A 24,408-nucleotide genomic window follows, 5' to 3' on the forward strand; every position below is an offset into this window, starting at 1 on the left:
TAAACGTCTAAACCAGTTCTTCTGAGTGAGGCTGCGCCAGAGAAGACAACGTACACCAGACCTAATCTCAAGACCCCCAGACCAGGCGCCCGTTTCTCCCTGAGCAGAGGCGTCTCCCCCACACCGCCCGGCCTCCCCGACGCCCGAGGGGCCTCCTCCTCCCAGGGGGAGCCCCGACACCGCCAACACTATGGCTGCCCCATCGCTGCGCCTCCCAGCCCTCAGCCTGCTTTTCAGTCTCTCCCCATCCTCACTCCAATTCCATCTCTGAGTCTGCAAAAAGATGTTACGGGGAGAGGGGAGGCTGGCAGGGTAGAGCTCGGGGTAGAGCACGTGCTTAATTAGCATGCACGAGGTCCTGGGTTCGATTCCCAGTACCTCTATCTAATTAGGCATTAGTAACACTAATTACCCCCCCCCCAAAAAAACCCAATTTTAAAAATAAAAATAAAAAAGGATGTTATTTTAGTTTTACTGCCTCCCCTCAGGCCTGGAATTTCTTTAAATCAAAACTATGAAGGGAGCGTGGTCCCGGGGGCCTTAGTTTAAGGACAGGGCTGCGGCAGCTGCTGTGGGGACATCACAGGTGGGACAGGGTCCCAGCACCAGCGCTTAGGTCATGCTCCACGTGCCGGCTTGGTCTTGCTGCTGGCAAGGCCGCCTGAGGCTGGCGCAGCAGCCGAGGCCACGCTCCCGGGTGACGCCGCCAACACCGGCACCGGCGGGCTCTCACCTTGGCGTTCAGCTCGTCTACAATGAAGTGGCAGAGGGCGGCCTTGAAGAAGTAGTCCTTCGCACTGTACTTCAGCAACGGGTTGTCCATGGTGCTGGCCCCGACCTAGGCAGAGAGCAGGGTCAGCCTGGCCAGGGCCGCCTGCCGACCAAGGGCAGACTGACACACCTCTGCTCCTCGGGAAGCGCCCTGTGTCTCACGTGAAGTAAGTGAGGAAGTACATTCTTATGGTCGAATATCATAAACTGGAAACTGTTCTTAGACCAGAAGCAATATTTAACACATAAAGTGCTGACCTGCTGAAAAATGACTTGGACGACTTCCACATCCGGGACGGAACAGACACGCCTTCCTGTCCCTCCCGTGAAGGGCGACTAAAGGCCCCGCTTCTGTCACGTGAGCTAGCGTCAGGGCTGGAAGGTGGGGGCAGAGCAGCCAGGGACACACGGAGGACAGCGCCCTGGGCTGCCTTTTTCTTGCGTCATCTCTGACATGGGACAGAACAAGCCAGCGACCCATAAACGGCAGTGGGTGGAGTGAGTCTGCCCTCTGGCCAGAGGGCCAGCAGAGGGGCAGGTGAGCAGGACAGAAAGCATCCATGCTGATGGCAAGCACTCCCCTCCAGCCGCGCTCCCGACAGCAACGCCCAAGAGGGAGATGAGACCCCCCTCCCTGGGCCTCCCACTCAGGGACTCCAGGGCGGAAGCAGGAGCCCGCCGGCACCCCCTGCACCCCGCAGAGGCAGTGCAGACTACACAGGGGCTGGGCCCCCTCCTCCCAGCAGGGCCAAGGCGCCCTCACCTCCCAGCTGCGTGGCCCCAGGAGAGCCCAGTGCAGGGTGACCTCTCCTGTCACCCGACAGTAAGGAGGCGGCAGGAGGGGAGCCTGAACTGCTCCCCTAACCTGGCAGAAGCACGGAGACACCCCTTCCCAGCCGGAGCTGTGTCCAGGGAGCCCGCTGAGAGCAGAGGCATAACAAAGCCCAGTCTCTTAACGCACCGTGAAAACGTCCAGTGTTCAACTGAAACTCCAAACTCCAAATACCAAAAAAGGGGAAGATCTCAAGCTGAATGAAAAAAAGACAACTAACAGATGACAGTTCTCAGTTAATAGAAACACTGGAATTTTCTAATGAGGATTTCAAAGGAACCCTCCTAAAAATGCTTCAATGAACCATCAGCCAAGTGCTTGAGACTAGAGTTCAAACCACAGCATCAAGGAAGAAAGATTCTCAGCAGAAAACCCTAGAAGGTACAAAGACAAAGCGAACAGGAACCTCAGAACTGAAAGGCACAATTAATGACCCAAAAAGTAGATGAGTTCAACAGCAGAACAGAGGGAACCGAGGAAGGAATCGACAACCTGATGTGAGAACATTAAATCACAGTCTGAACAACAGAGAGAAGACAGAGGGAGAGAAAGGGGCCAGGGCCTCACGGCCTCCGTGATGATGAAACAAGGCCCATCTGGGCTGAGTCCCGGGGGAGGCGGGCAGAGCGGCTAGGATACACTTGAAGAAATGATGGCTGAAAATTTCCTAAATTTGGCAAGAAACATAAACCCGTAGATTCTGGAAGTTCAGTGAAATACAAACAGCACAAAAGCAAAGACACCCATGCCACGTACACTTCTGGAAACTGAAGACAAAGAAAAGCATCTTGAAAGGGGCCGAGAGAAACATCAGCTCACTGAGCAGGAGGACAGCCTGAGTGACAGCACACTTCTCATCGGAAACCACGCAGCCGTATGGGGCACATTCCTCCAAGTGCTGAAAGGAGAGAGCTGTCAGCCCAGGGCCACACACCCAGGGTAAACACGCTTCAGGAACGAAGGGGAGGTCAAAACTCCCCCAGACGAAGGAGCACCAGCAGACCTGCCCCAAACGGGAGGCTCAGAAGGCCGTTCTCCAAGTAGAAAGGAAACCCAGGAAGGAACCTGGGACGCCAGGAGTAAAGGGTCCAGTGAGCCAAAGACGGGAAACACAACGCGCTTCTCTTCTCCTCCTGCACTTCCTAGATGATGCTGAGACAGACACCACAAGGCTGACTGGCGGGGGCACGTGGAGGAAATATTCACAACATCATATACTGAACATGGGAGGAAAAGGGACAGAAAGTAAGGTAAGATATCCGTATTTCCCTGGATTGAAAAAAATGACACCACCATTAGCCTGGGACATGTTATGTAAATGCAGTATCTAGCGCACTCACTCAAAACCTATTGGAGTGATACACCCCAAACACTGCAGGTAATCCAGCACTAACTCCCTCAAAGGCAGGAAAAGGAAGCAGAAAAACAAAAAACAGAGCATAAACAGAAAACGAAAAAACACAATGGCCAACTCCAACTCTAACACATCAATAATTACATTAAGTGTGAATGATCTAAACATACCAATTAAAAGACAGAGATTGGCAGAGCAGATTAAAAATATGGCCTAACTCTATGCCGTCCACAACAAACTCACTTCAATTATAACAACACAGACAGACTGAAAGGAAAAGGACGCAAAAATACACACGATACAAACATTCACCAAAGGAAAGCAGGAGAGACTGGATTAGTGTCACACAGACAGACTTCAGAGCAAGAAAATCACCAGAGACAGAAGGGTACACTGCATCATGACCGGCAGCTCACCAAGGAGACAGCAATCCTAAAACCATATGCAGCAGACAGAGCTGCGAAACACGTGAAGCCCAGACCGACCGAGACAAGCGGCGGACAGATCCGCAGCTGCGGTCACAGCACCGGGTCACACCCCAACCGGAGAGGCAGACGGAGACCAGCAAGCACACGCGAGACCGCAACCCCGCCTCGGCCAGCGCCTGCGGAGCGTGCCGCCCAGCAGCAGCGGGGCCACAGGACGCGGGCCCAGACAGACTGGCTCTGCGCCGTAGAGGAACCTCGACAAACGTGTGAGAACTGCAGTCACAGTGTTCTCCAGCTACAACGGAATCAACCGGAGGTCAACACGAGAAAGACAGGAGGAACCTCTTCAAACACTTGGCAATCCAACAAGATGCTTATAAATAATCCATGAAAATCAACAAACATAATTTAATAAGTAAAAAAAAAGTAACAGAATTGTGAGACAGTCAAAGCAGCGCTCAGCGGGTAACTGACAGCACGAAAAATGCACACACAACAGAGAAAAATCAGTAAGCTAAGCTCCCACCCGCAACTCCCTAAAACAGAGCAAAATAAACCTGAAGAAAGTAGGATAGAAATCAGGGTAAGAGTAGGGATCAATGAAACTGAAAAATAGAGAAGACCACTGAATTCTACCAAATGTCTACAGAACGAACACCAGCCCTTCACAAGCTCTTCCAAGACACAGAAGAGGAGGGGATACTCGCCAACTCACCTGCGAGGCCAGCATCACCGTCTACCAAGCCAGACGAGGACGTCACGAGAGAAAACTAAACACCCCTGTGAGTACAGACGCAGAATCCCTAACGAACACCAGACAAGCAACTCCAGCTACTCAGAGGGGACTACACACTACGGCTTTGTGTTGTCCAAAGAGAGTCTTGCCTTTGCCCGGGATTCCTGGTAGGTGATCTCGAAGCCCTCAGAGCGTCCTGCCTGAGTGTTCTGTTTACCTGGGGGTCTTGGACAGTGTGGTTCGGCTCCACCCACAGAGGGGCTGGAGAACAAGGCCAGGCCCCGTCCAGGTGCCTGGGCCCCAGGAAACCCTGGACACCAGGTCTGGGTGCCTCTTCCACGGCGACAACACTGCGTGCTCCACCCGCGGCCGCCCGCACAGCTGCAGTCGGGGAGGACACCAGGAAGCTCGCACTCAGGACTCTTCCGATCCGGCCCTCAGTACCTCCTCCTGGGGCTGATGTTACTCTGCAACCTTCTACTACAATAAACCGTAACTGTGGCCAGGCAGCTTTCACTGAGTTGAGTCCTTCCAGAGACTCGGAACCTGACAGTGCTCGGAGGAACCCCCAGCTGCTCAGCACTTGAGCAGGGCGCCTCCCAGGGACGCAAGGCTGGGCCGACACACGGAAACCAACCAACAAAGACATGTTACTAGAACAAAGGACAAGCCCCACAGGATCATCTCCCAGGATGCAGAAAAGCCCTGACAAGACCCAACACGCTTGATGATGAGAACAGCGCACCAGAAGGAGAAGGTGAAGGGCAGCTGGAACACCCCCAGCGGACACTGCCCTCCACAGGGAGGCAGGAGCTCTCCAAGACAAGGACGTCTGCTCTCCCCACCTCACCCATCACTGTCCGAGGTCTCGTCAGGGCAAAGGACAAGAAGACGAAGTGAAAGGTGTCCAGACTGCAGATGAAAAGCTACTGCTATGTGTAGGTGACATGATTTTTCTATAAAGAAAAGCTTAAAAAAATTAAAAAAAAAAAAAAACCCACCTCACTAGAGCTAGTAAACAAGTTCAGCAAAGTTGCCGTATATAAATTAGCCCTTAAAATCTAAAAAAGGAAGTTGAGAAAACGATTCCATCTAAACAGCATCAAAAAGAATAAGACACCTAGAGGAGCGCAGCCCCCCGAGAAGGAGCTCCCGGCCTGCACGCCCCGGGGCCCCAAGACGCTGCTAAAGGGAATGAGGCACCTGGAGCAGACTGTCCACTCAACGGCAGTGAGGAGGAAATACTCTCCAAACTGGTCTGCAGAGTCCGTGTAACCCTCATCAAACCCCAGCTTCTCAGCAGACTGACCAGCTGACCCCAACATTCACATGGAAACACAAGGAACCTCGAATAAGCAAAACAATCTTGAAAAAGAACAAAGTCAGAGGACTCACACTGGTTCCAAAGCCTACCACCCAGAGCTACAGTCATCGCACCAGCATGGTTCCGGCATAAAGACACACCACCGACCAGGGAACAGAGCAGACAGCCCAGAAGTAAACCCTCACAGATGTGGTCGAGGAATTTCCAACAGGACCGTTCAACGGCCACCGGACAGTGTGTTCAACAAACGGCGCTGGGAGAAGTGGGCTGCCCGCGCGGAATGCGGCTGGGCCCTTACCTCCACCGCACACACACATCAACTCATAACGGACGAAAGATTTAACCTAAGAGCTAAACTGTGAAACTCTCAAAATGAAACACAGGGTAAAAGCTTTGTGACCTCAGATTGGCAACGGTTTCTTGGGTATGTCATGAAAAACAAGCTACAAAAGAAAAAGTAGACAAACTGTACTTCGTCAAAATGTAAAGCTTTACGCATCAAGAAACACTAATACACTAGTAACAGAGTCAAGAGGCAGCCCACAGAATGGGAGAAAACATTTGCAAATCGCGTATCTGATAAGGGGCTAATACACAGAGCTGCTGCAGCTCACACCAGGAACAGCCCAACTCAAAGGCCAGCAGCGGACCTCAGCAGACCTTCCACCAGCCAAGATGCACAGCGGCCAACAAGCTCAAGTAGAGTCTCAACGCTGCTAATCACCAGGGGAACAAATCTCTGAAGTGCAAGGAGGAGTCACTTCACACATCAGGGCAGCTATTATTAAAAAATAAGCCAACCGGGAAATAGCAACTGTTGTGAAGTGTGGAGAACTGGGACCTTGTATGCTGCTGCTGGGAATGAAAAATGGTGCAACCTGCAATTTGTCAGGAAGTTACAGATGGACTTTCCACACGCCCAGCACCACCAGTCCTGGGGACATAACCAAGAGCTGCAAACGCCACCCCCAAAACCTGAGCGCAAATACTCACAGCATTATTCCTAAGAGACCCAAAGTGAAAACAGCCTAAATCTCCCCTGGCTAATAAATGGTTAAACTGTGGAGTATCAATCGCCCCATGGTACCCTGGGGACTAGCTCCAGGACCGCCGGGTACAACATCTGTGGGGGCTCGAGTCCGCCAGGCCTCCCCCCACACCCGAGGTTCCACGCCCGCGGTTCTCCCACCACGAGGAGGGGAGAGCGGTGTCTCTCCGCGACGAAGGAAGGGCTTTAGAATGAGGCAGTGGTGCCAGCTGCAGATCTGCGAGCGGGCTACAACTCACTGACCTGCACTCCAAGGATGGAGGACACGACATGAGAATCACACTTCAACAAAAGTCAAAATTAAACACAACGTTCAGGCACAGAGAGGACCGCGGCCGCCCACCTGCTCGTAGATCTCGATGGCTCTCTGGTACTGCTCCAGCTGTGCGGCGTAGGCCGCCACCTTCAGCAGACACTTGTTCGCCGAGCTGCAACCAAGACCAGGCAGGTTACGGCTCCAACACAGAGACGCCAAGAGCGGAGAAGTCCGTCCGCCACCCCAACCGTCCAGCCCAGCGCGCTCACACGCCAAAGCCACGCGACGACTCCGGGGAGTGACACTTGCCTGTTGGACTCCTCCCCTTTGTAGTAATCAGCCGACTGCTCGTAATGGGCGATTGCCTGCAAACACACACGTGTTTTACTCAGACTGCGTGCTTGAAGATCTGCACTTAAAAACTGCATTTGAACAGGGACTTTTCCTATAAATAAACCTGTCCAAACAGCAAACCTTCCACAACCTGGCCTCCTTTATTTTGGGAACACAAGAAAGCACGCACTTCCAGGCGGCCAGTGGCCGACAGCTGCCCCATGGCAAACGCCCAGCCTGTCGCTCCCATCCCCGACGCTCCTCACCAAAGGATGTAAGCAGACCTGCAGACCTGCCGGGAGCCATCTCCAGACGTGGCCCATACACCGGAGTCTGCACCCTCCCCCAGGCCTCTTCCATTCCCAGGAGCTGGAAGGCAATGATCATATCCAGTGACGCTGGAAGCCACAAACTGAAGGCGGCAGACCTTCTGTCCCGGTTCCCAGTAGCCACACAGGGCAAAATGTATTCAACCCAGTGTCCACACCACCATCCAACACAGAGCAGCCACGGTGGGTCGTTCCTTTGGACCCACGGCTGCTACTGCTGCACAGACACCCCTCATGGACACTCTAATGTCGTCCAGAATTGGGGTGCCGCCTCCCATCCAACACGGCTGGGCGGGAGTGACGGTTGTGGGGGTGCAGAGGCTGCAGGCTGGGGAGCCAGAAGCCACTCTGGCTGGGGTGTAGGGTTCAGTGAAAGAAAGCATCTGTCAAGTCGGAAAGCGGAACACGTGGCTGCCAGGGCAGAAACTCGGGAAAATGCGCTAAGGGGCAGTTGACGGGCGTGTGGTTTTTAGCAAGGCTGGCAAGAGAACTCTGCAGAGCCAGCTGGTTTGCAGGCAACAATGAAACGCAGGGCCTTGCAGGTGGGAAAGGCCCGTGGCACCTGTCCCCACATGGGAGGGACAAGCCCAAACAGCGTTTAATCCGGGGTCCGTGGACCTGTATGCAGCGACCCGGGACCGCCCTCGACCTGCCGCCCCACTGGGCTCCCAGCGACAACACATGCGGGGACGGGCGCAGCTGTGCCCAGAAATTCAACCTACGGACAGTGGACTTTCAACACCGTATAGCTTTCCTGTGTCATGAAATGTTTTTTTCCCACCAGCGATTAAAAATGTAAAGACTGTTCTCAGCATGCGGGCCCAGGTGCCCTGGGGAGAGTGGCCCTACCTGCTCCACGGACCACAGGCCAGCTCCCCATTCAAGCCAGGACAGGGCACAGGGACACTAGGAGCTGCACCAGGAGACCCCTCGGCTGGGTGGACCAGGTGCAGGGCCACCTCCGCAGCCACAGAGCCCGCCCGCCATCTGGACCGCAGGCACTGGGGCCAGTTTGTGAAGAACAGACACTTCCATGCTGAGCAGTGATGTCTGGGGCCTACTGGTCAGCCGTGGAGCCCACTCTGACGAACTAACAGACCCCACACGAGTTCTCTCAGTATTATTTATAAGAGGAGAAAAACTGAAACCAATTTAGGTGGTTACCTGTAATGGGCCACTGGACTAAGATGAAAAGAATGATGGAAAGTACCAATACAGAAGGTTCTCGAAATGTCAAATAAAAAACAGCCATAAAAAGACACATACAAACACAGACATGTGGAGGAGACAGCTGGAGCCTGTCCCTCTGGAGCAGTCAGAGCTGCCACACACACAGACACAGAGATACAGTGACACACACAGAGACACAGACACACACACGCACACACACGGGACCCTGGCTGACGTGCACACGCGCACGAGCATGCAACACTAGCTCTGCACCAGCTGACACAGCCGCCTGCAAGGCTGTAAGCATCGGGGACACACTGCTGACGAGGACCGTGAGGTGCAGACACACACAGGACACTTAGAGCCACCAGGACCAGGGAGCGCACAGTGAGAGGGGGCAGACCCAGCCCCAGGCACCCGCACCATGGCGGGGAGAGGAGGGACCAGCCAAGGGGGGTACATGCGGGGGCAAGGGTGGGCAGAGACCATGTGGGCACAGTGCTTCGGGAGCCAAGGGAAAAGGTGCCACCGCAGAGGAGAAGTGAGGCGGGGTGGAAGTTGGGCTCTGAGCTCAGCGTCCCCACCGCCCGCACACACCCCTCCTGACTCACACCTGCCGTCCACAGCAAACACTGTCCCAGGCTGAGCCAAGGCCAAAGTCTGGGCGACAGTGGCTCAGCAAAGTCCCCTCCCTCCTCTCCTGCTGCTCCTGTGAACCTCAGCTCAGGAAGTGACCTGAGGGACATGCAGAGTGAACCACCCCCCCAGGTCAGGGCCTGATCTAAAGCATGTAATGCCCATCCGCCATCCTCAGCCTCCCACAGGGCCATGCGGACAGGGCAGACGAGGGCCCTCGGAGGTAGGTTCTGACAGACACCGGCCAGAGCAGAGCACAGGTGGGCCTGGTCAGTCCGAACCAGCTCTCCTGCTCGGACACGCGCTCCGGGACAAGAGCCTCCCCACCCCAGGCTGAGGTCTCCCCGCAGCCCCGCATGGACGGCAGCCCTCTGGCCCATGCGCACCTTCTCGATGTCTACCAGCTCCGTCTCGTAGATCTCAGCGATGGTGATGTGGTGCTTGGCCGCGATGGTGAACCTGCCCTGGGGAGGAACACAGGACAGTCACACCGGTCACGCCGGCTTACACGGCCGGAGCCATCTCCAGGGCTCCACCCCACAGCCGCTCGAGCAGGGCGCGCTCTTACCATGTCTGTGTAAATGTCGATGGCTGCGTTTAAGCAGTTGATAGCCTCTGAAGCGAAGGCATTTAAGGAAAACAATGAAAAGTCCGTTCAGTCAGAGGGTTTGGTGAGCCTGCCTTCCTGGCTGTCACTAGAACCCTAGGGAGGCCCCACGCCGGGCGGAGAACGTGGCGCGCACGTCCACCCCTCCGCAGCCCTGGACCGGCGGGGGTTGGTGTGGCGACCCCCTGCCCCGACGGTGAGGGCGATGGGGGGGGGGGGCAGGCTGCATTACCAGTGCTGCGGGGACGGGGCTCCTCAGCTGCTCAGCAGAGCCAACACTCCGCACGGAGTTAAGCCGCGCTGACTGTCAGGCTGCTAACAGCCAACAGGAGGAAAACCTCCATGGAACCGGAGCGCCAACGAGCTACACTGACCTCCCAGACCAGAGGGCCAGCAGCTCCCGCCACAGGCGCGGTGTTCATGACGCCAGCATGTGGCCGGCGGCTCCGAAATTACTGCCTTTGCTTTAAAGAGGCCTCAGTGCACGATGAGAAAAGCAAAGAGATTAACCAAAATAAGAGCCACTTCCCCCTAAGCTGCGTAAGAAGTGTGGATGGTCACACCTTTAGAACTCAGAAAAGGAGACACACCAGCTGCCCACGACCCCCCCGCAGCCCTGCAGCCCTGCCGGGATTCTGAGGCACGTTTCCTGCCCATGTGCTCAGGGCCGTTTCTACAAGCACGCGTCCTGTGACTGCGGTCTCAGCTCCTGTGCGCTGCTTCTGCTGTCGGGTGAGCACTTCCCAGCTCACTGAAGACCTCGAAGCCCTCCGGGGGGCTGTGGTCCTGCCTCGCACTCTAGTGTGGGCGCGGGGTGACCCTCTCCGTCAGCTCTGACATGTGCAGACAGTGCCCAGCTGTTCACTTCTGCACGTAAACCGTGATGAGCCTGACACAACAGCCCCTGAAATATCTTATTTCTGTGTGATGTATTCGTTAAGAGTCAGGATTTCTGAGTTAAAAGGTCGCCCAAAACAAAGGGAGATTCCACAGCCACCAGCACACGTGCGGAGGGAAGAAGTCAGGCTTCTCCCCCCTAAGTGAACACGCCTCTAGCTAAAAAGGAAAGGACGTGTGCAACACTTCCCTAAATACCCAAGGTCATTCTTTCCTCCAAACCAGTACTTTGAGAAAAACACTTTTAAAAAGCAAGATGACTTCTGCGTGCGTAAGCTGTTTGTAACTATTAGATTTTACGACCTCCCGAAACTGGATCTCCACACGCAGCAGGAGTTCAGGAGAACCGCCCGTGTCCTTTAGTGAGCGAAGCACACGTTCATCAGATTAAGGCAACAGGAAGACTGGTCAAATTAAAGCTAATTTCCAGGAAAGGTCTGCACACGCAGCAGAGAGGGAGTTTAAGAAAACGCGACTGACCACAGAACAGTCAGGATACATTTGACCCATTTTCTCCCTGTAAGAGCTTTCAGTGATACAGAAAGATCCCATCACCCACGTCCCCACCGCTCCCCTGGCAGCTCGGTGGGGAGCAGGCCGGGCGGGCGGGGCTCACCTTGGGGGTCTGCTTTCTTGTAGGCGTTCCCGGCGTCCACGAAGCTGGTGGCAGAATCATGTTTGCTCTGCAGCTGCATGTGGAGCTTGGCTGCCTGACAGAACGCATTCCCTGCAGCTGGAGAAGATAGTTTCTGAGTTAAAGGAAGGTGCACGTGTCCCCACAGGGTGGCCCAAGTTCCAGGTCCACCCAGGGGATCGATAGTCACCTCCCCGGCTGCATGCAGGGGCTGGAGAAACGGCCAGGACCAGGGGAAAAGGCTTCCATCCACCTTAAGCGCCCAGCGGCGGGTGTCCAGCTCTGACCCCACACAGACCCCACACCATCAGGGAGTCCTGCCGGGACACCTGGGGCCAGGGGACACCGTGGGCCAGAACACGCCCACCACCCTGTCTGCATGCACTGGTTTAGCCACCATCCTGAAGAAATGACTCTGGAGGCTCCTGGACAAGCAGTTTCTCAGACAGTGAAAACCAGGCCCACAATTCCAAAGTCGAAGTTTTTTCTTAAGTTAACAACCGAATCTGACCGAGACCCCTGAGGTTTCAACCGTGTCCCACCTGGTACGAAAGTGGTGCCCTGCCCCGGCCAGGGCCGCCCAGGTCTCTGCGGGGACGCAGCCGGTGGGAGAGGGAGGTTCTGGATCAGGAACCGTGGATTCCAGAGGGGCTGCAAGTGGAGACCAGAGGCGGCCGGCTGCCCGCAGGAGCGAGTGGGCTGGGCCATGGGAACCAGGCCTGGGGAGGTGGAGCGCATGGCCGAGGCTGCAGCCACTGGGTCCCGAGGGCCGCAGCACCAGGCGCGCCAGGACCGGCGCAGCGCGGGGGCCTGAGCAGGAAGGTCGGGACTCACAGAAGTGGACCCAAGAGCCGCCCCGTTAGGAAGAACGTGAACGAGAGAACCCAAACCTCTCAGAACTTAAAAAATGTTGTCATGAACGCTTCAAAAACATTCAGAAAAGCACAGAGAACAGTGACAGACGCCTCCAAGCCCTGCTGGTTCAGGGCATCCACGCTGAACGCCTTTCTAGGAAACAAAACATCTGCACCCACAACGAGAAAGAACAGGAAAAGAGGTCCAAGCGTGTGCGCGTATGACTGAGACACGATGCTGTGCACCAGAGACCGACACGCTGTGACCGACTGTACTTCAGTTAGAAAGGAAAAAACAAAGACATCCGACTCCTCCGCCACCCGAGAGCCTCCTGGGGCTCCGGGCCTCTCTGGGGGGAGGAGAGGCGGGACAAGCCAGAGCCCTGCTCTGCGCAGGGAGCAGGTGCCCGGGCAGCTCTGGAAGCCCTGACCGACCGTGCGGCCCGGGGACGGCCAGTCCGAGTGGACGCTGGCCCACAGCCAGCACTGTGCTGGAGAAGCCACAACCCCTACATTGGTGGATGTGAACCTGTGAACCAGAGGAGGGCCACGCGGCAGCCAGAGTGCAGGTCGGCACGCGGCCCCCGGGGCACGGCTCTGACAGGCTCGGCCTCAGACGTGGGTGGTGATCGCTTGGACCTTCCACGTGAAGCGCTTCCAACAGCCTGGCTCCAGCCACGTGGTGGCCACTTCCACCATCACGTGTAAATCCATCCTGAGACCGCACCTGTGCTCTGTGCGTTTAAATACCAGCATTTCATTGACAACCAAGTCCTCCCTTTTCCACCAGCAATGTCACTTCTGGCGGCTCACCTGTGCTGGCCGTCCCAGACCAACCACAGCCCCCACTTCGGCCGCGCGGTCCGACCACAGCTGGCGGAGAGAGCACAGCGCCCAGGCCCTCCTGGGCCAGCTCCACGTCCCCAGACAGCCTTAAGGGCGTTGGTCTCACAAGCTCACACTCTCAGCTTCCAAAACGAGCTGCTGGCTTGCTTCCTCAGTCTGAGCACTCATTCCAGCCCAGTCTCTCCACACCTGGAGGTGTCTTTAGATGAGCGTGTGCTCAACCAGAGTCACCTCCTTCCTAGGCCCAATTTCTTCAACTGTAAAACCTGCCAAGATGATCTCTCAAAAGCTGAGTGTCAAACGCATCAGCTGAAGAGGTGCAGTGGTGTCATGATCAGCACCCCTGCAACACGGACGTCATTTCAGAGAACTGGCAGTTACTTATTCACGACACAGATGTCCTGAGCATCCGCTGTGCAGCACGTGCTGGTCCAGCAGAGAGCACACACCCTGACCCCCCAAGGCCTCCGTTCGAGTGAAGGACGGCACACAGCAGAGCACAGACAATACAGATGAGTAAAGGGACTTCAGGAGCATGGAGACAGCACCCCAGACACGAGGCGCCCAGGAGGGAAACACAAGCCCCCTTAGGTGGTGATGCCCCTTGAAAGGGATATCCAAAGGTTAGAGCAGCTGATCTCCAGATTAAAGATATCAAGGTCCTTTTAGATAAGATTGCTCTTTACCTATGATTACAGGACCTGAACCACACAGGAGCTGTGAATGAATGCTGAGCGAATACTCCTCCCCTCCATTTAAAAAGTACATTGTAATTCAGGTGTCAGTGCATTCTGGAAACAAAACACGCCCTTTTAACCCAAAACTAAACCCATAGAGGAATTTTATAGCCAGAAAGGCCCTCTGAGAGTCATCCAGTTCACCAGCATCGTCTCCACTGAAATGGTTTCAGTGTCAGCCTCAAAAGCAAGTGGGGAGGTCGAGACACAGCACCCCTCAGCTTACACGGTGTGACAGGTCACGGCCATCTCCACAGCGCGGGGAAAAGCACTCGAGGAGGGCAGGCCCCTCCAGGTCACCTGCAGGTGCGAGGGCCTGGGACCCACACCCTGCAGGGCAGCAGCCGTGCCCACCTTCACCACAGAGACGCGCACCACAGAACTCGTTTCCAGGCGTAGGGGATGGATCTGCTCCTCAGATCAGTGTTGGAAAGAGCCACCCCCTCTCAGAACAATGAGAAGAACCCTGCTGACTTTATTTCGAGTCATTCCCCTGAGCAGGAAGCCTGACGCTGGGAAGGGCCAAGTCCGTTGGGGTTTACAGCCATCACACCCCACGGCTGCGTCTCTCATGGACCACAGCACACAGGTTATCACAGACTGAGGAGCGGTCGGAAGTTCTCCGCAGGGTCCAGGTAAAGGAAAGCAAGCATTTCTGTCCAGCCCACTGGTTTTCAGCAAGTTTTAGTGCAGCTTCCTTCCCTATGGGTTTAACATCAGCAAGAAACCAAGGCTCCCCTTCTTAACGCCACGTAACTTCAGGTCTTTCTACTAAGTGGTTCACAGACACTAAAACAGACCCAGTCTCCAGGCTTTAGTCAGGGCGCCTGGGCCCTGTCTTGGCCCATGGAGCTGACACCTGCCCCTGGCCAGCATTCTTTCTGGGGGAGGCAGACAGGGACTTCCTCCTTCAGAGAGATTTTAAAGTTATTCACCTGAAAAGCAAACAAACAAAGTTCTGTCTACGTACCACTCCAGTTCTTGGCCATCTTGAACATATTTGCAGCTCTGGTATACATTTCACAGGCCTCTTCAATTCTTGTGTTTCCTCTGAAAAAAAATTTAAAAATGAGGTTCAGTTTCGCTGGAATGACCATCCACATCCCCCACCCCACAACAAGGAACATTTAACGAGCACTTGCTGGGTGCCAGAGCAGCATGACAGAATCTTAGCAGCTGCTCAGAGGGCGTGCTCTAATCACCCCGTATTCCAGATGAGGAAACTGAGGCCCACGACAGCGACCAGGGAAAGCTCACAAAGCGAGGACGCCGTGAACGGACACTCAGACACAGATCTGGCCGGCCCCAGAGCCTGCGCCCTCAGCCAGAGTCCATTCCACACATCAGAAGTGAGGTTTTATTCATTCTGGGAAATGAGACGTCCATTTTCCAAAGGAGATTAAATTTTGAAGGATAAAGACGTTGTGATTCTATCAACATCCACGAGTGCAGCACTGTGTTCACTCAGACTTAAAAGTAAATATAAAACCCAAAGCCAGAGCAGGAAGGTGCCAGGCTGCCGCAGAGGCCCAGGGGCCAGCCCACCGGGCAGGAGTCTGCTCGGGACTTCCTCCCAGGCAGCCAATCTCGCCGACAGACAGCCTTAGCTGCTTAGAAATTCCTTCTCACATAAAGACAGACAACCCTCTGCAACGTCACCCTCGTTCTCAGCACACAGAGGCCGGGCACAGTGTCCCTTTACCTGTCTGTCCACACCGCGAGCATGCCAGAACCAGCGGACCCAGACCAGGCAGGCTCTGTGCAGCCCACGTCAGGAAGGGCTCGGACGGGAGGACGGATGTAAGGACAGAGACAGGAGCAGCCAAGCTGACCCCGGAAGCGGGCAGCAGGGTGAGTGTGCGGGCAGGCGGAGGGCGGGGGAGGGCACAGCCAGCTCTTACACTCCTGTGACCCCCACTGCGCACCAGCAACCGGCGGGTCATACATCTACACCTCCAGGTCGTTACAAAGATCAAAGGAAGGAGTCCGGGTGTAGCTGCCACTGCAGGGTCAGACCCAGGGGAGGTGCCGATCCTGGTGATCATTATAATTAGATCCACCCACTGAAGGTGTACGAACTTTTGGGAATATGTCTGTCTGATAAGGGACTTGTATCTGGAATACATAAAGAACTCTAACAACTCAATAATAAAATGACTAATAAACCAATTAAAAATAGGCAAAAGATCTGAATAGACATTGCCCCAAAGAAGATACAACTCCACCTCCCCCCCAAAAGATACAGCCTATCAGCCCCTGAGGAGAGACTCAACACCACCAGCCAGCTGAGAGACGCAGGTCAAAGCCACACACAAGACAACACTTCCTTCCCACGAGGCTGGCTGCAACCAAAAGACAGACCTAATGGAGGACATACAGCAACAGGGACCTCGTACCCCTCGTGCAGGCAGCCAGCGGTGCAGCCACGCTGGACAGCAGTTTGGCAGCCACTCAAAAGGTTAAACATAGTCACTACGTGACCCAGAAACTCTACCCCAAGATACCTCCCAAGAGAAATGAAAACATCAGTCCACACAAAAACTTGCCTACAAATGTCCACAGCAGCACTGTTCATGACAGACAAAAGTGGAACCGATCCAAGAGTTCATCAACCGACGAGCGACAGATAAAAGGTGGCACACAGACGGCGCGTGCTGTCGCACAATAAAAAGGAGTGAATGCCGACTCTGCTCCGACACACGGGCCTTGATAACGTCGTGTGAGTGGGAAGCAGCCCAGATGAGCGCACCATACACAGGAAAGATCTAGAACAGGCAGACCCTCGAGACAGGAGACAGAACACAGGCTGGAGGCTGCCTCGAGCTGGGAGTGCTGGAGAGTTAAGGGGGTAGGGTAGAGTTTCTTTTCAGGGTGATGAAAATGTTCTAAAATCAGCTGTCGTCATGGTCCCACAGCTTTGTGACTGCCAAGAACTACTTAACTGGATACGTGAATGGGTGCCCTCCGGGGGCTACGTCACTCAGCCAATGGCAGAACGGCAAGGAACCGCAGCAGAAATGAAGAGTCCGAACGAGCAGGGCCTTCTCTCACTTACACCTTCTTGTGCCTTTTTCTCCACCTCAAAGCTACATTTTAAAAAAAATTAGTTAATTATCCCAAAGGAAAATTCCTAATTGAGAAAGTTTTCCATCTTAGCCATAGCTCCTTGGAGCAAACTAAGGCTTGCCATTTTGTCTTATTTTTCTAAAGCGTACCAGGAATCTTCAACTGTAATTATAGTCCACTCATTCTTATTAAAGGTTTCCAAGTCAAACCAGCTTAACTAAAATGCACTGTATCCTATTATTTTCAGAGACAGAGGCAGCTAGGAGCACCAGAACGCCTACATCACGCCCGTCTTCTGCTGCGGATTTTCACAAGCTCATGTCGGCTTCATTTTTACAACAACTGTGAAAGCTGCTCTCTCCATGTTGCAGACGAGAAAACTGTACCTGGAGGTCAGGCTCGCCAAGGTCATCCAGTCAAGGTCTGTGGTGGAGCTGATACCTGGGGTCAAGTTCAGCGATCTTTATGAAAACAATGAATGAATCCTGCTAGACTCAAGACCCTCACCTCTCCAAAACAGAGTCACCAGAAGTATTCTCGTTTTTAAAAGCACCAGAAAACTCATTTGTCATAAACAGACACAACCTGAACAATTCATGAAAAACGTGCTTTTAAATCACTCCAAAGGCCTACTGGGTTCTGCACATGTGAAAGTCAATTTGTATAGTCCTTAAAATGTATTTAAGGACAAATATTCCAAATTCACCCTCAAATGCTTCCATTGTTATCCAGAGCCCTGTGAGGTTAAAAAACCCTTCAAAAGAGGAACAGGTCTCTGCCAGGGAACCTACCTTACAAAGTGATACAACTTAGTACATGGCACTGAACTGCCAGAAAAACTAGGAAAACAGAGTTCTCACCAGGAGGAGGTCAGAATGCTCAGAGTAACATTCAACTTCAGGGCTGCAAAAGTCTCTGTCCAACACCCCCAGCCCCTGCTCCTCAGAGGTCAGCGTGGAGCCGCAGCCCCACAAGGCCCTGCCTCTCTTCACACCCCATCCTGCCTGCCCCACTCAGATGCTCAGGGGAAAAAGGTCACAGTCAGTCAGTTATCTCAAAGAGGTGGCATCGACACGCAGACAAGCCTGTTAATGCAGACTCCCCTGAAGTCTTGCATTTTCCTTGTCTTGGATGAGAGCAACCTATCCAGAGCCCCGGGAATCACCCCGACCAGAACACGTGCGTGGGCGGGAGGCACCCCCACACGGCCCCCGGGGACTGGGGGCACACAGCACGAGGTGGGCCCCGAGGAAAGCAGGCACCTGCTGAGGCAGGACAGAGCTGCTCTGAAACCACAAGATGCAGAGCGGACGCATCACAGCTGCGACAGCGCCAACGCCCTGCCAATGCCAAAGCAGGGCCGGAGACAAAATTCAGCTCCCTCCCACAACACCCCGAAGGGATGTCGCACTGTGTGGGAAGGCTGAAAACAGGGGTCTCTGGAGTGGTGCCAGGCCCGGGGGAACCACCGAGTCCGCTGGGAGAGCCGCCCCCTCAGTGCACACAGACCGCCTCGGGCACTGGGCCTGGCACACAGGCGTCGGCAACGATGCTGATGATGCAGGGTCCGCAGGGAAGAAGCGGCCCTGGCCCCAGACTGGTGCGGCTTCCCCGTGTCCCCGTGGGGCAGGTGCCCCTCCTGGCACCTCCAGGCCTTCTCCATCCGGGAAGCACTCAGGACCCCACTGTTTAGGGTTTTTACAGAGGCTCGTTACAGAGGCAAGACTGATCCAATCCTCGACCGCGAGGGACTGGCTCAGTCCCCAGCCCCCTCTCCTCCCGGGAGGTCAGCGTGGGGCTGAAAGTTCCAGCCTTCTCATCACCGGCTGGTTCCACTGACAACCAGCCCCCTCTAGGGACCCCCAGGAGTCACCTCGTAGCACAAGCCAGGTGGGGATGAAGGGGCTCACTGTGAACAAGAGAGGACCCCTCACCCTCAGCACTCGGGGTCACAGAGGGGCTGCACGAGTCTGTGCCAGGACCCGGATGAGAACAGACGCGGGGCTCAACTACATCCCGGCAGCGCAGCCGCATGCGACTGTCTGCTCTGTGGTCATCCTTCCAGGAGCAGTGCGTTTTCACCTGACCCTTCACATCTATAATATCCACTGGTTCTAAAAGCCTGGGAATCTTCCTAGTTTTCCTTGCAAGATGATTTCATTTCTGGGTTTAACCTATTTGTCTACAGTCCCACTCCCTCCACGTGAGGAGGAAGCAAAGACCCCGAAGGAGGGGAGACACGGAAGCCCCAGGGAGATTCTCTTCTTGGGCTCATCCGAATTCTGACACCAAATGCCTGTCACTGCTAGACTGAGGCCCTGCACTGTTTCACAAACCAGCAGCAGGTGTAGGGGCCAGACCACCCACAGTCAGTCATCCCAGCTGTGCCCCCGAGCAGCAGGCAGACCTGCGCCCCAAGCGCAGCCTCAGTGCTCAGCCTCGGACCCCGGGGTTCCATCTTTTGAGAACTTGTCACTATGTCTGTTTATTGAGGAAAAAATAATCATAGATTCTCAGACACTGTAGACATTTAAGGAGTCTGGAAAAGCACCTGTGTTTAAGCATAATTCCCTGACATAAAGTGTGAGAAGCCAAGCAAGAAGGCCAGCTGGCCTCACCCGGCGCCAGCCCAGCGCCTCAGGCCGGCGCGGGGCACCCCCCGCACACAGCGCAGAGGTCGGTAAGGGATCAAAGTCTAGAAGGAAAGGAGACCAATCATCTTAGAAATGAGCCCTTAGCTCTACTACACAGAAGGGGAGAACAGACCCCCTGAAGCTGAGAAACATGAAAACTGCCAAGAGGATGAAAATGAAACAAAGGAGGGAGGGGGTCAGAGACAAGGGGACAGAGCACAGGCTGAGAGCCCACAGCCTGCAACTGGAGAATGGGCCGCGGAAGAGCACTGACACGGTACTGAATCTTCTGCTTTCATACAGACCTACGATCTGGATCTAAACACTGAAAGGCCTACCAGGCACTGGGAACGCAGACCCAGCTCTACTGTGAAGCACAGCCTGGTGAGACCATCAGATCTTTTTTTTTTTTATTTCAATTAATTAATTAATTAAAATTGAAGTGTGGCTGATTGACAAATGCTGTGTTAGTTTCAGGTGTATAGGAAAGTGAGTCCGTCACCCACACACATATTCTTTTCCAGAGTCTTTTCCATTACAGGTTATTACAAGATATTGAATGTAGTTCCCTCTGCTGTACTGTAGGTACTTGCTGTTCATCTCTTTTATACATGGGAGTGTGTGTCTGTTAACCCCAAACTCCCAATTTATTCCCCCCCTTTCCCCCTGGTAACCACAGTTTGGTTTCTGTCTGTGAGTCTGTTTTGTAAATAAATTCATTTGTATCATTTTTTTAAGATTCCATATATAAGTGAAATCATATGCCATTCTCTGTCTGACTTACTTCATTTAATATAATAATCTCTACGTCTATCCACGTTGCTGCAAATGGCCTTATCGCATTCTTATTATGGCTGAGTAGTATTCCATTGTACAAATATATCCCAGCTTCCCTATTCAGCCATCTGCTGATGGACACTTATGCTGCTTCCATGTCTTAGCTACTGTAAATAGTGCTGTGAAAACTGGGAGTGCATGTGTCTTTCTGAATGAGAGTTTCCTCTAAATATGTATTTTTCATATCCATAAACTTTATTTGTTTAATGTTTTATGTTAAAAACCAACCATACAGGAATATTTATTAACATACTTATCACATACTTTAAAAAGTCTGTTCCCCAGGTGGAAGGAAAACACATTAGACATTAAAGATCCAAGACCAAAAACAGGAGGAACAGAGGTAGACAAATAACATGGAAACGTTTGCTCTGACAAAGTACAGATGGCCCTGACTCACGATGGTTTGACTTACGAGTTTCCAACCTTACAACGGTGCAAAAGTGACACACACCCAGTAGAAAGCACACTCTGAGTCTGATTCTTTCCCAGGCTAGCGATTCGCAGTGCGAACCCCTCGTGATTCTGGGCAGGGTGCGCGCTGAGCTCACCGGCGGCCTGCAGTCCGGGCGTCAGCATCTGCTTACAGCTGTTATCACAGGCAGCTCACCAGCGCTCCGCCCCCAGACACCAGCGCTCCGCCCCCAGACACCCACTCTGCTGTTCACTTTCAGTACCACAGTCAATGAATTACATAAGATACTCAATGCTTTAGTATTAAATGTGCTTTGTGTTAGGTGGTTTTGCCCAACTGTAGGCTAACACAAGTTTAAGCAGGCCGGGCTAAGGCACGATGTACTGGTATCAGCAGGTTAGGTGTACTAAATGCATTTTCAATTGATGGCATTTTCAACTTACAGTGGGTTTACTGGGACATAATCCCATGGTAAGTTGAGGAAGATCTGTACAAAAACTGAACCTTTCCCCCAACACACACCCTGGATAAAGGGGTACGTAGGACATGCTCACTGACTGGCACATGGTGATGGGTGTTCTCAGAGAAGGCAAAATACTCAATGCCTAAGAAAGGAAACAGAGCTAAGGTATTAAAAGAGATTCACAGTATAAAGGTAACCAGTAGAACAAAAGTACTAAGTTTCCTAAATAAAAAGCAAAGAAATCACATGAAGAAAAACTGCAAATAGAACAGAACATTGACCTCTGAACAGCATGGGGGCTGGGGGCTGGGCGCTGACCCTCGGCGCAGTGGAAAGTCCACGTCTGACACGCGGCTCCGGAAACACATAGTTCCCTGCGTCCTCAATTCTGCAGATCACGCAGCCCCGCAGGACTTACTGCAGAAAAATCTGCATGTGAGTAGACCTGCTCAGTTTAAACCCACGCTGCTCAAGGGTCTGCTAGACACAACAAAAATAACAGAGCAGGATGACACAATTAAAAATCATCCGCACACCCGTCAGAGCAATAATGTAAACACGCTGAAGATTTTACATTTGTTCACAAGTCAAAACCCAACTCTGCCCAATAGGAGAGCCTTAAGATAAAGAGATGGTCAGAAGTTTACCAAGCACACCAACCAGCGCTTGTCAGGTCTGCTGCAGCAACAAACCCCCTAGTCTCTCCCCCTCACCCCACCTGCTGCAGGCAGGTCGCGACTCCGCCGGCCCCTCCTCCGGGGGCATCTCTACCGAGGAGCGCAGCCCTACCTGGGGTGTTCCCTTCTCATGACAGAGAAACCACAGCAGAAGCATGGGACAACCCAGCAGCTTCCGCTCAGTTTCCCTCCCTCCCTCCACCACAACTCAGTAGGGAGGGGAGGTGCCCTCTCCTCAGCCAGGCAGCGCAGGTCACATGGCAACAGGCATCAGGAATAATCCTCTTACATCACACAGCCCTAAAACAGGCAAACGCGAATAACAAGAAAGGGGGGACTGCTACCCTGGCATCAGATAAGGTAGAATTTGGGCTCAAAAAGGTATCATATGAAATAAAGAAATGCACTTCACCATGCTAAAGATACAATTCATAATGAAATCATACTAGTTTTAAATATCTAGGTACCACAATACAGCAGCCACCTTTACAGCAGAAATTACACCCAATCCAAGAAGATAGAAATGCACTTATAAAAGGAGACACTGATATAAATATACCCCCTTTAGGCCAAAACAGGTCAAGTGGACAAAAAACGAACACATGAAAGACCTCGACGACAGTCAGCAGCTGACCTCGGGGATCTCATGCAGCCACCTGCTCTGTGAGAAAACACACCCCTCCTCAGGTGCACTGGACCACGCACGACCACCAACCACACACTAAAGGCAGAGAAAACCTGAGTAAGCCCTCCAATCACAATGAAATAAAGCTGGAAATTACTAGTATACAAAAAAAGGCCCTTCCACCTGAAACAAAACCCTCAAACAACTCTTGGGTCAAAGGGGAAGAAGCAAATTAATGTATCAGGATCTATGAGATGTAATTAAAGCAGTTACACAGTTTTAAAGGAAAATTCATCCATGAATACTTGGATCCAGATAAATAAAACAATAGAAATAATGAACTAAATACTGCCCCCAATTCCCAAAAAAAAGCGAAGGGCAAAACCAAGAGAGAGCAGTAAGGCAGAAGCAGAAGTTAGCGAGGCAGAAGCAGCAAACCAGTGAACGCACAAGTCAGACACCAGCTGTTTGGGGAAAACAATCAACAGAATCAAGAATAAAAGAGAAGAAGCACAAACACGAGAGACGTAACAAGACAGAAATTACTGCAATAACATTTTTAAAAGTCATAAAAGATTACTTTGCACAACTCTGCAAATAAATTTTAAAACTTGGATGAAATGAGTAATTTCCCAGGAAAATGCAACTTACCAAAACTGACTTCAGAAGAGAGAGTTTAAGCATTACAAATTCCAGAGGGAAAAAAGAGAACGTTATCAAAGAAACACCCACCAAAAAGCCCGAGATCCTTTCACTGTAAGAGGGTTCTATTTAAGTCTCCAAAGACCAGAGCGTGGGAGTAGAAAACCTTAATTCTCTCTGAGGCACCTGTGACATCAGCACTTCAACCTGAGAAAGTCTACACAAAAGAACAGTAAGTAAAAGAATTCAAAATAAAACATTTAAAACCAGAATCCAATAGCCCATAAAAAATTATAACCCAGAGGGATTATTCAAAACGCAAGGACAGCTCGCTGTGAGGATGGTCACTAATTAGTACATAATTCAGGAGAAAAGTCACGTTCCTCTTACTGGCACTGAAGAGGCCTCCAAAACAGAACGCTTCCTTCAACCCCTAAGGAAAGCACCTACTGCAACTGGAATTGGCAGGTACTTCCTTATTGTGAAAAACATAACATTTAATCCAAGAAAGTACTGACCTATTAATTTGTTATATCTTAATTAAATTGCCATTGCTTATGATAAGCTCTATTCAAATACAGACACAACATTCTGAAATGCTACTTCCACAGCTTTCTTACTGCGAACTCTAAGTACCACTTACTGTAAGTTCTTACAGCCCAGAAGCTTTACTGATTTCACCATCTAATCAAATAGACGCAAAGGGAGAGCCTAAAGACAGACCACAGGCCTCCTCTAGCTAGGTGGTCCTGCACGCTGGCTGCAGCCCACTCCCAGGTCATACCTGGTTTCTTGGAATCTCAAAAAATCCCAGTTTGTATTATATTCCCAGCCACTCTATAACTCATAGAAATAGAAAGACATTTGAAAAAAATTTTAAGTAGAATTACAAGTTTAAATTTTTTTTAAACTTGTAGATAAAACTTTAGAGATTGAAAATTAACCAAAATCAGGAGGCTAAGGAGAAAATGCACTGTCATATGGGCTATGCAAAATTCTTCGTTTTTAGCAAAACTGATAGATGTTATCTAAAATTAATACAGTAGGTAGTGTAACTACTCTAAAATTATTTTGAATTATGCTAGTAACCATCAGAGGAATCAAAAAAAAGGCTAAGAACGGTTCCTTCTGCTGAGTAAGGTTTAGCAGAGTGAGGACTCCGGGAAAACTTCACTTTTCAACTGAAACCCTCTGTACTCCAAGCATTTTCCTACCCTACGTCGCTGCCACATTGACTATAAACACGTATTTAAGAAAA

At 52.4% G+C, this 24,408-nt stretch overlaps 1 protein-coding gene across 2 annotated transcripts in view; it reads right to left on the reverse strand.

The window, feature by feature from the left end:
• The window catches only part of NAPB (NSF attachment protein beta), a 32,229-nt gene that overhangs the window by 3,521 nt on the left and 4,300 nt on the right, over positions 1-24,408 (reverse strand). For both annotated transcript variants that reach the window (XR_010376698.1, XM_011000118.3), the window contains exons 2-8: positions 14,763-14,842; positions 11,338-11,454; positions 9,786-9,832; positions 9,604-9,681; positions 7,059-7,114; positions 6,837-6,921; positions 734-838 (exon numbers count right to left, since the gene is read on the reverse strand). Coding sequence is in view for 1 of the 2 variants with exons in the window: in XM_011000118.3 (XP_010998420.1) it covers positions 734-838; positions 6,837-6,921; positions 7,059-7,114; positions 9,604-9,681; positions 9,786-9,832; positions 11,338-11,454; positions 14,763-14,842 (568 nt within the window). In the remaining variant the exon portion in view is untranslated. The remainder of the gene's footprint in view (positions 1-733; positions 839-6,836; positions 6,922-7,058; positions 7,115-9,603; positions 9,682-9,785; positions 9,833-11,337; positions 11,455-14,762; positions 14,843-24,408) is intronic.

Source organism: Camelus dromedarius, chromosome 18, assembly GCF_036321535.1.
Source record: "Camelus dromedarius isolate mCamDro1 chromosome 18, mCamDro1.pat, whole genome shotgun sequence".
Classification (NCBI taxonomy): domain Eukaryota; kingdom Metazoa; phylum Chordata; class Mammalia; order Artiodactyla; family Camelidae; genus Camelus; species Camelus dromedarius.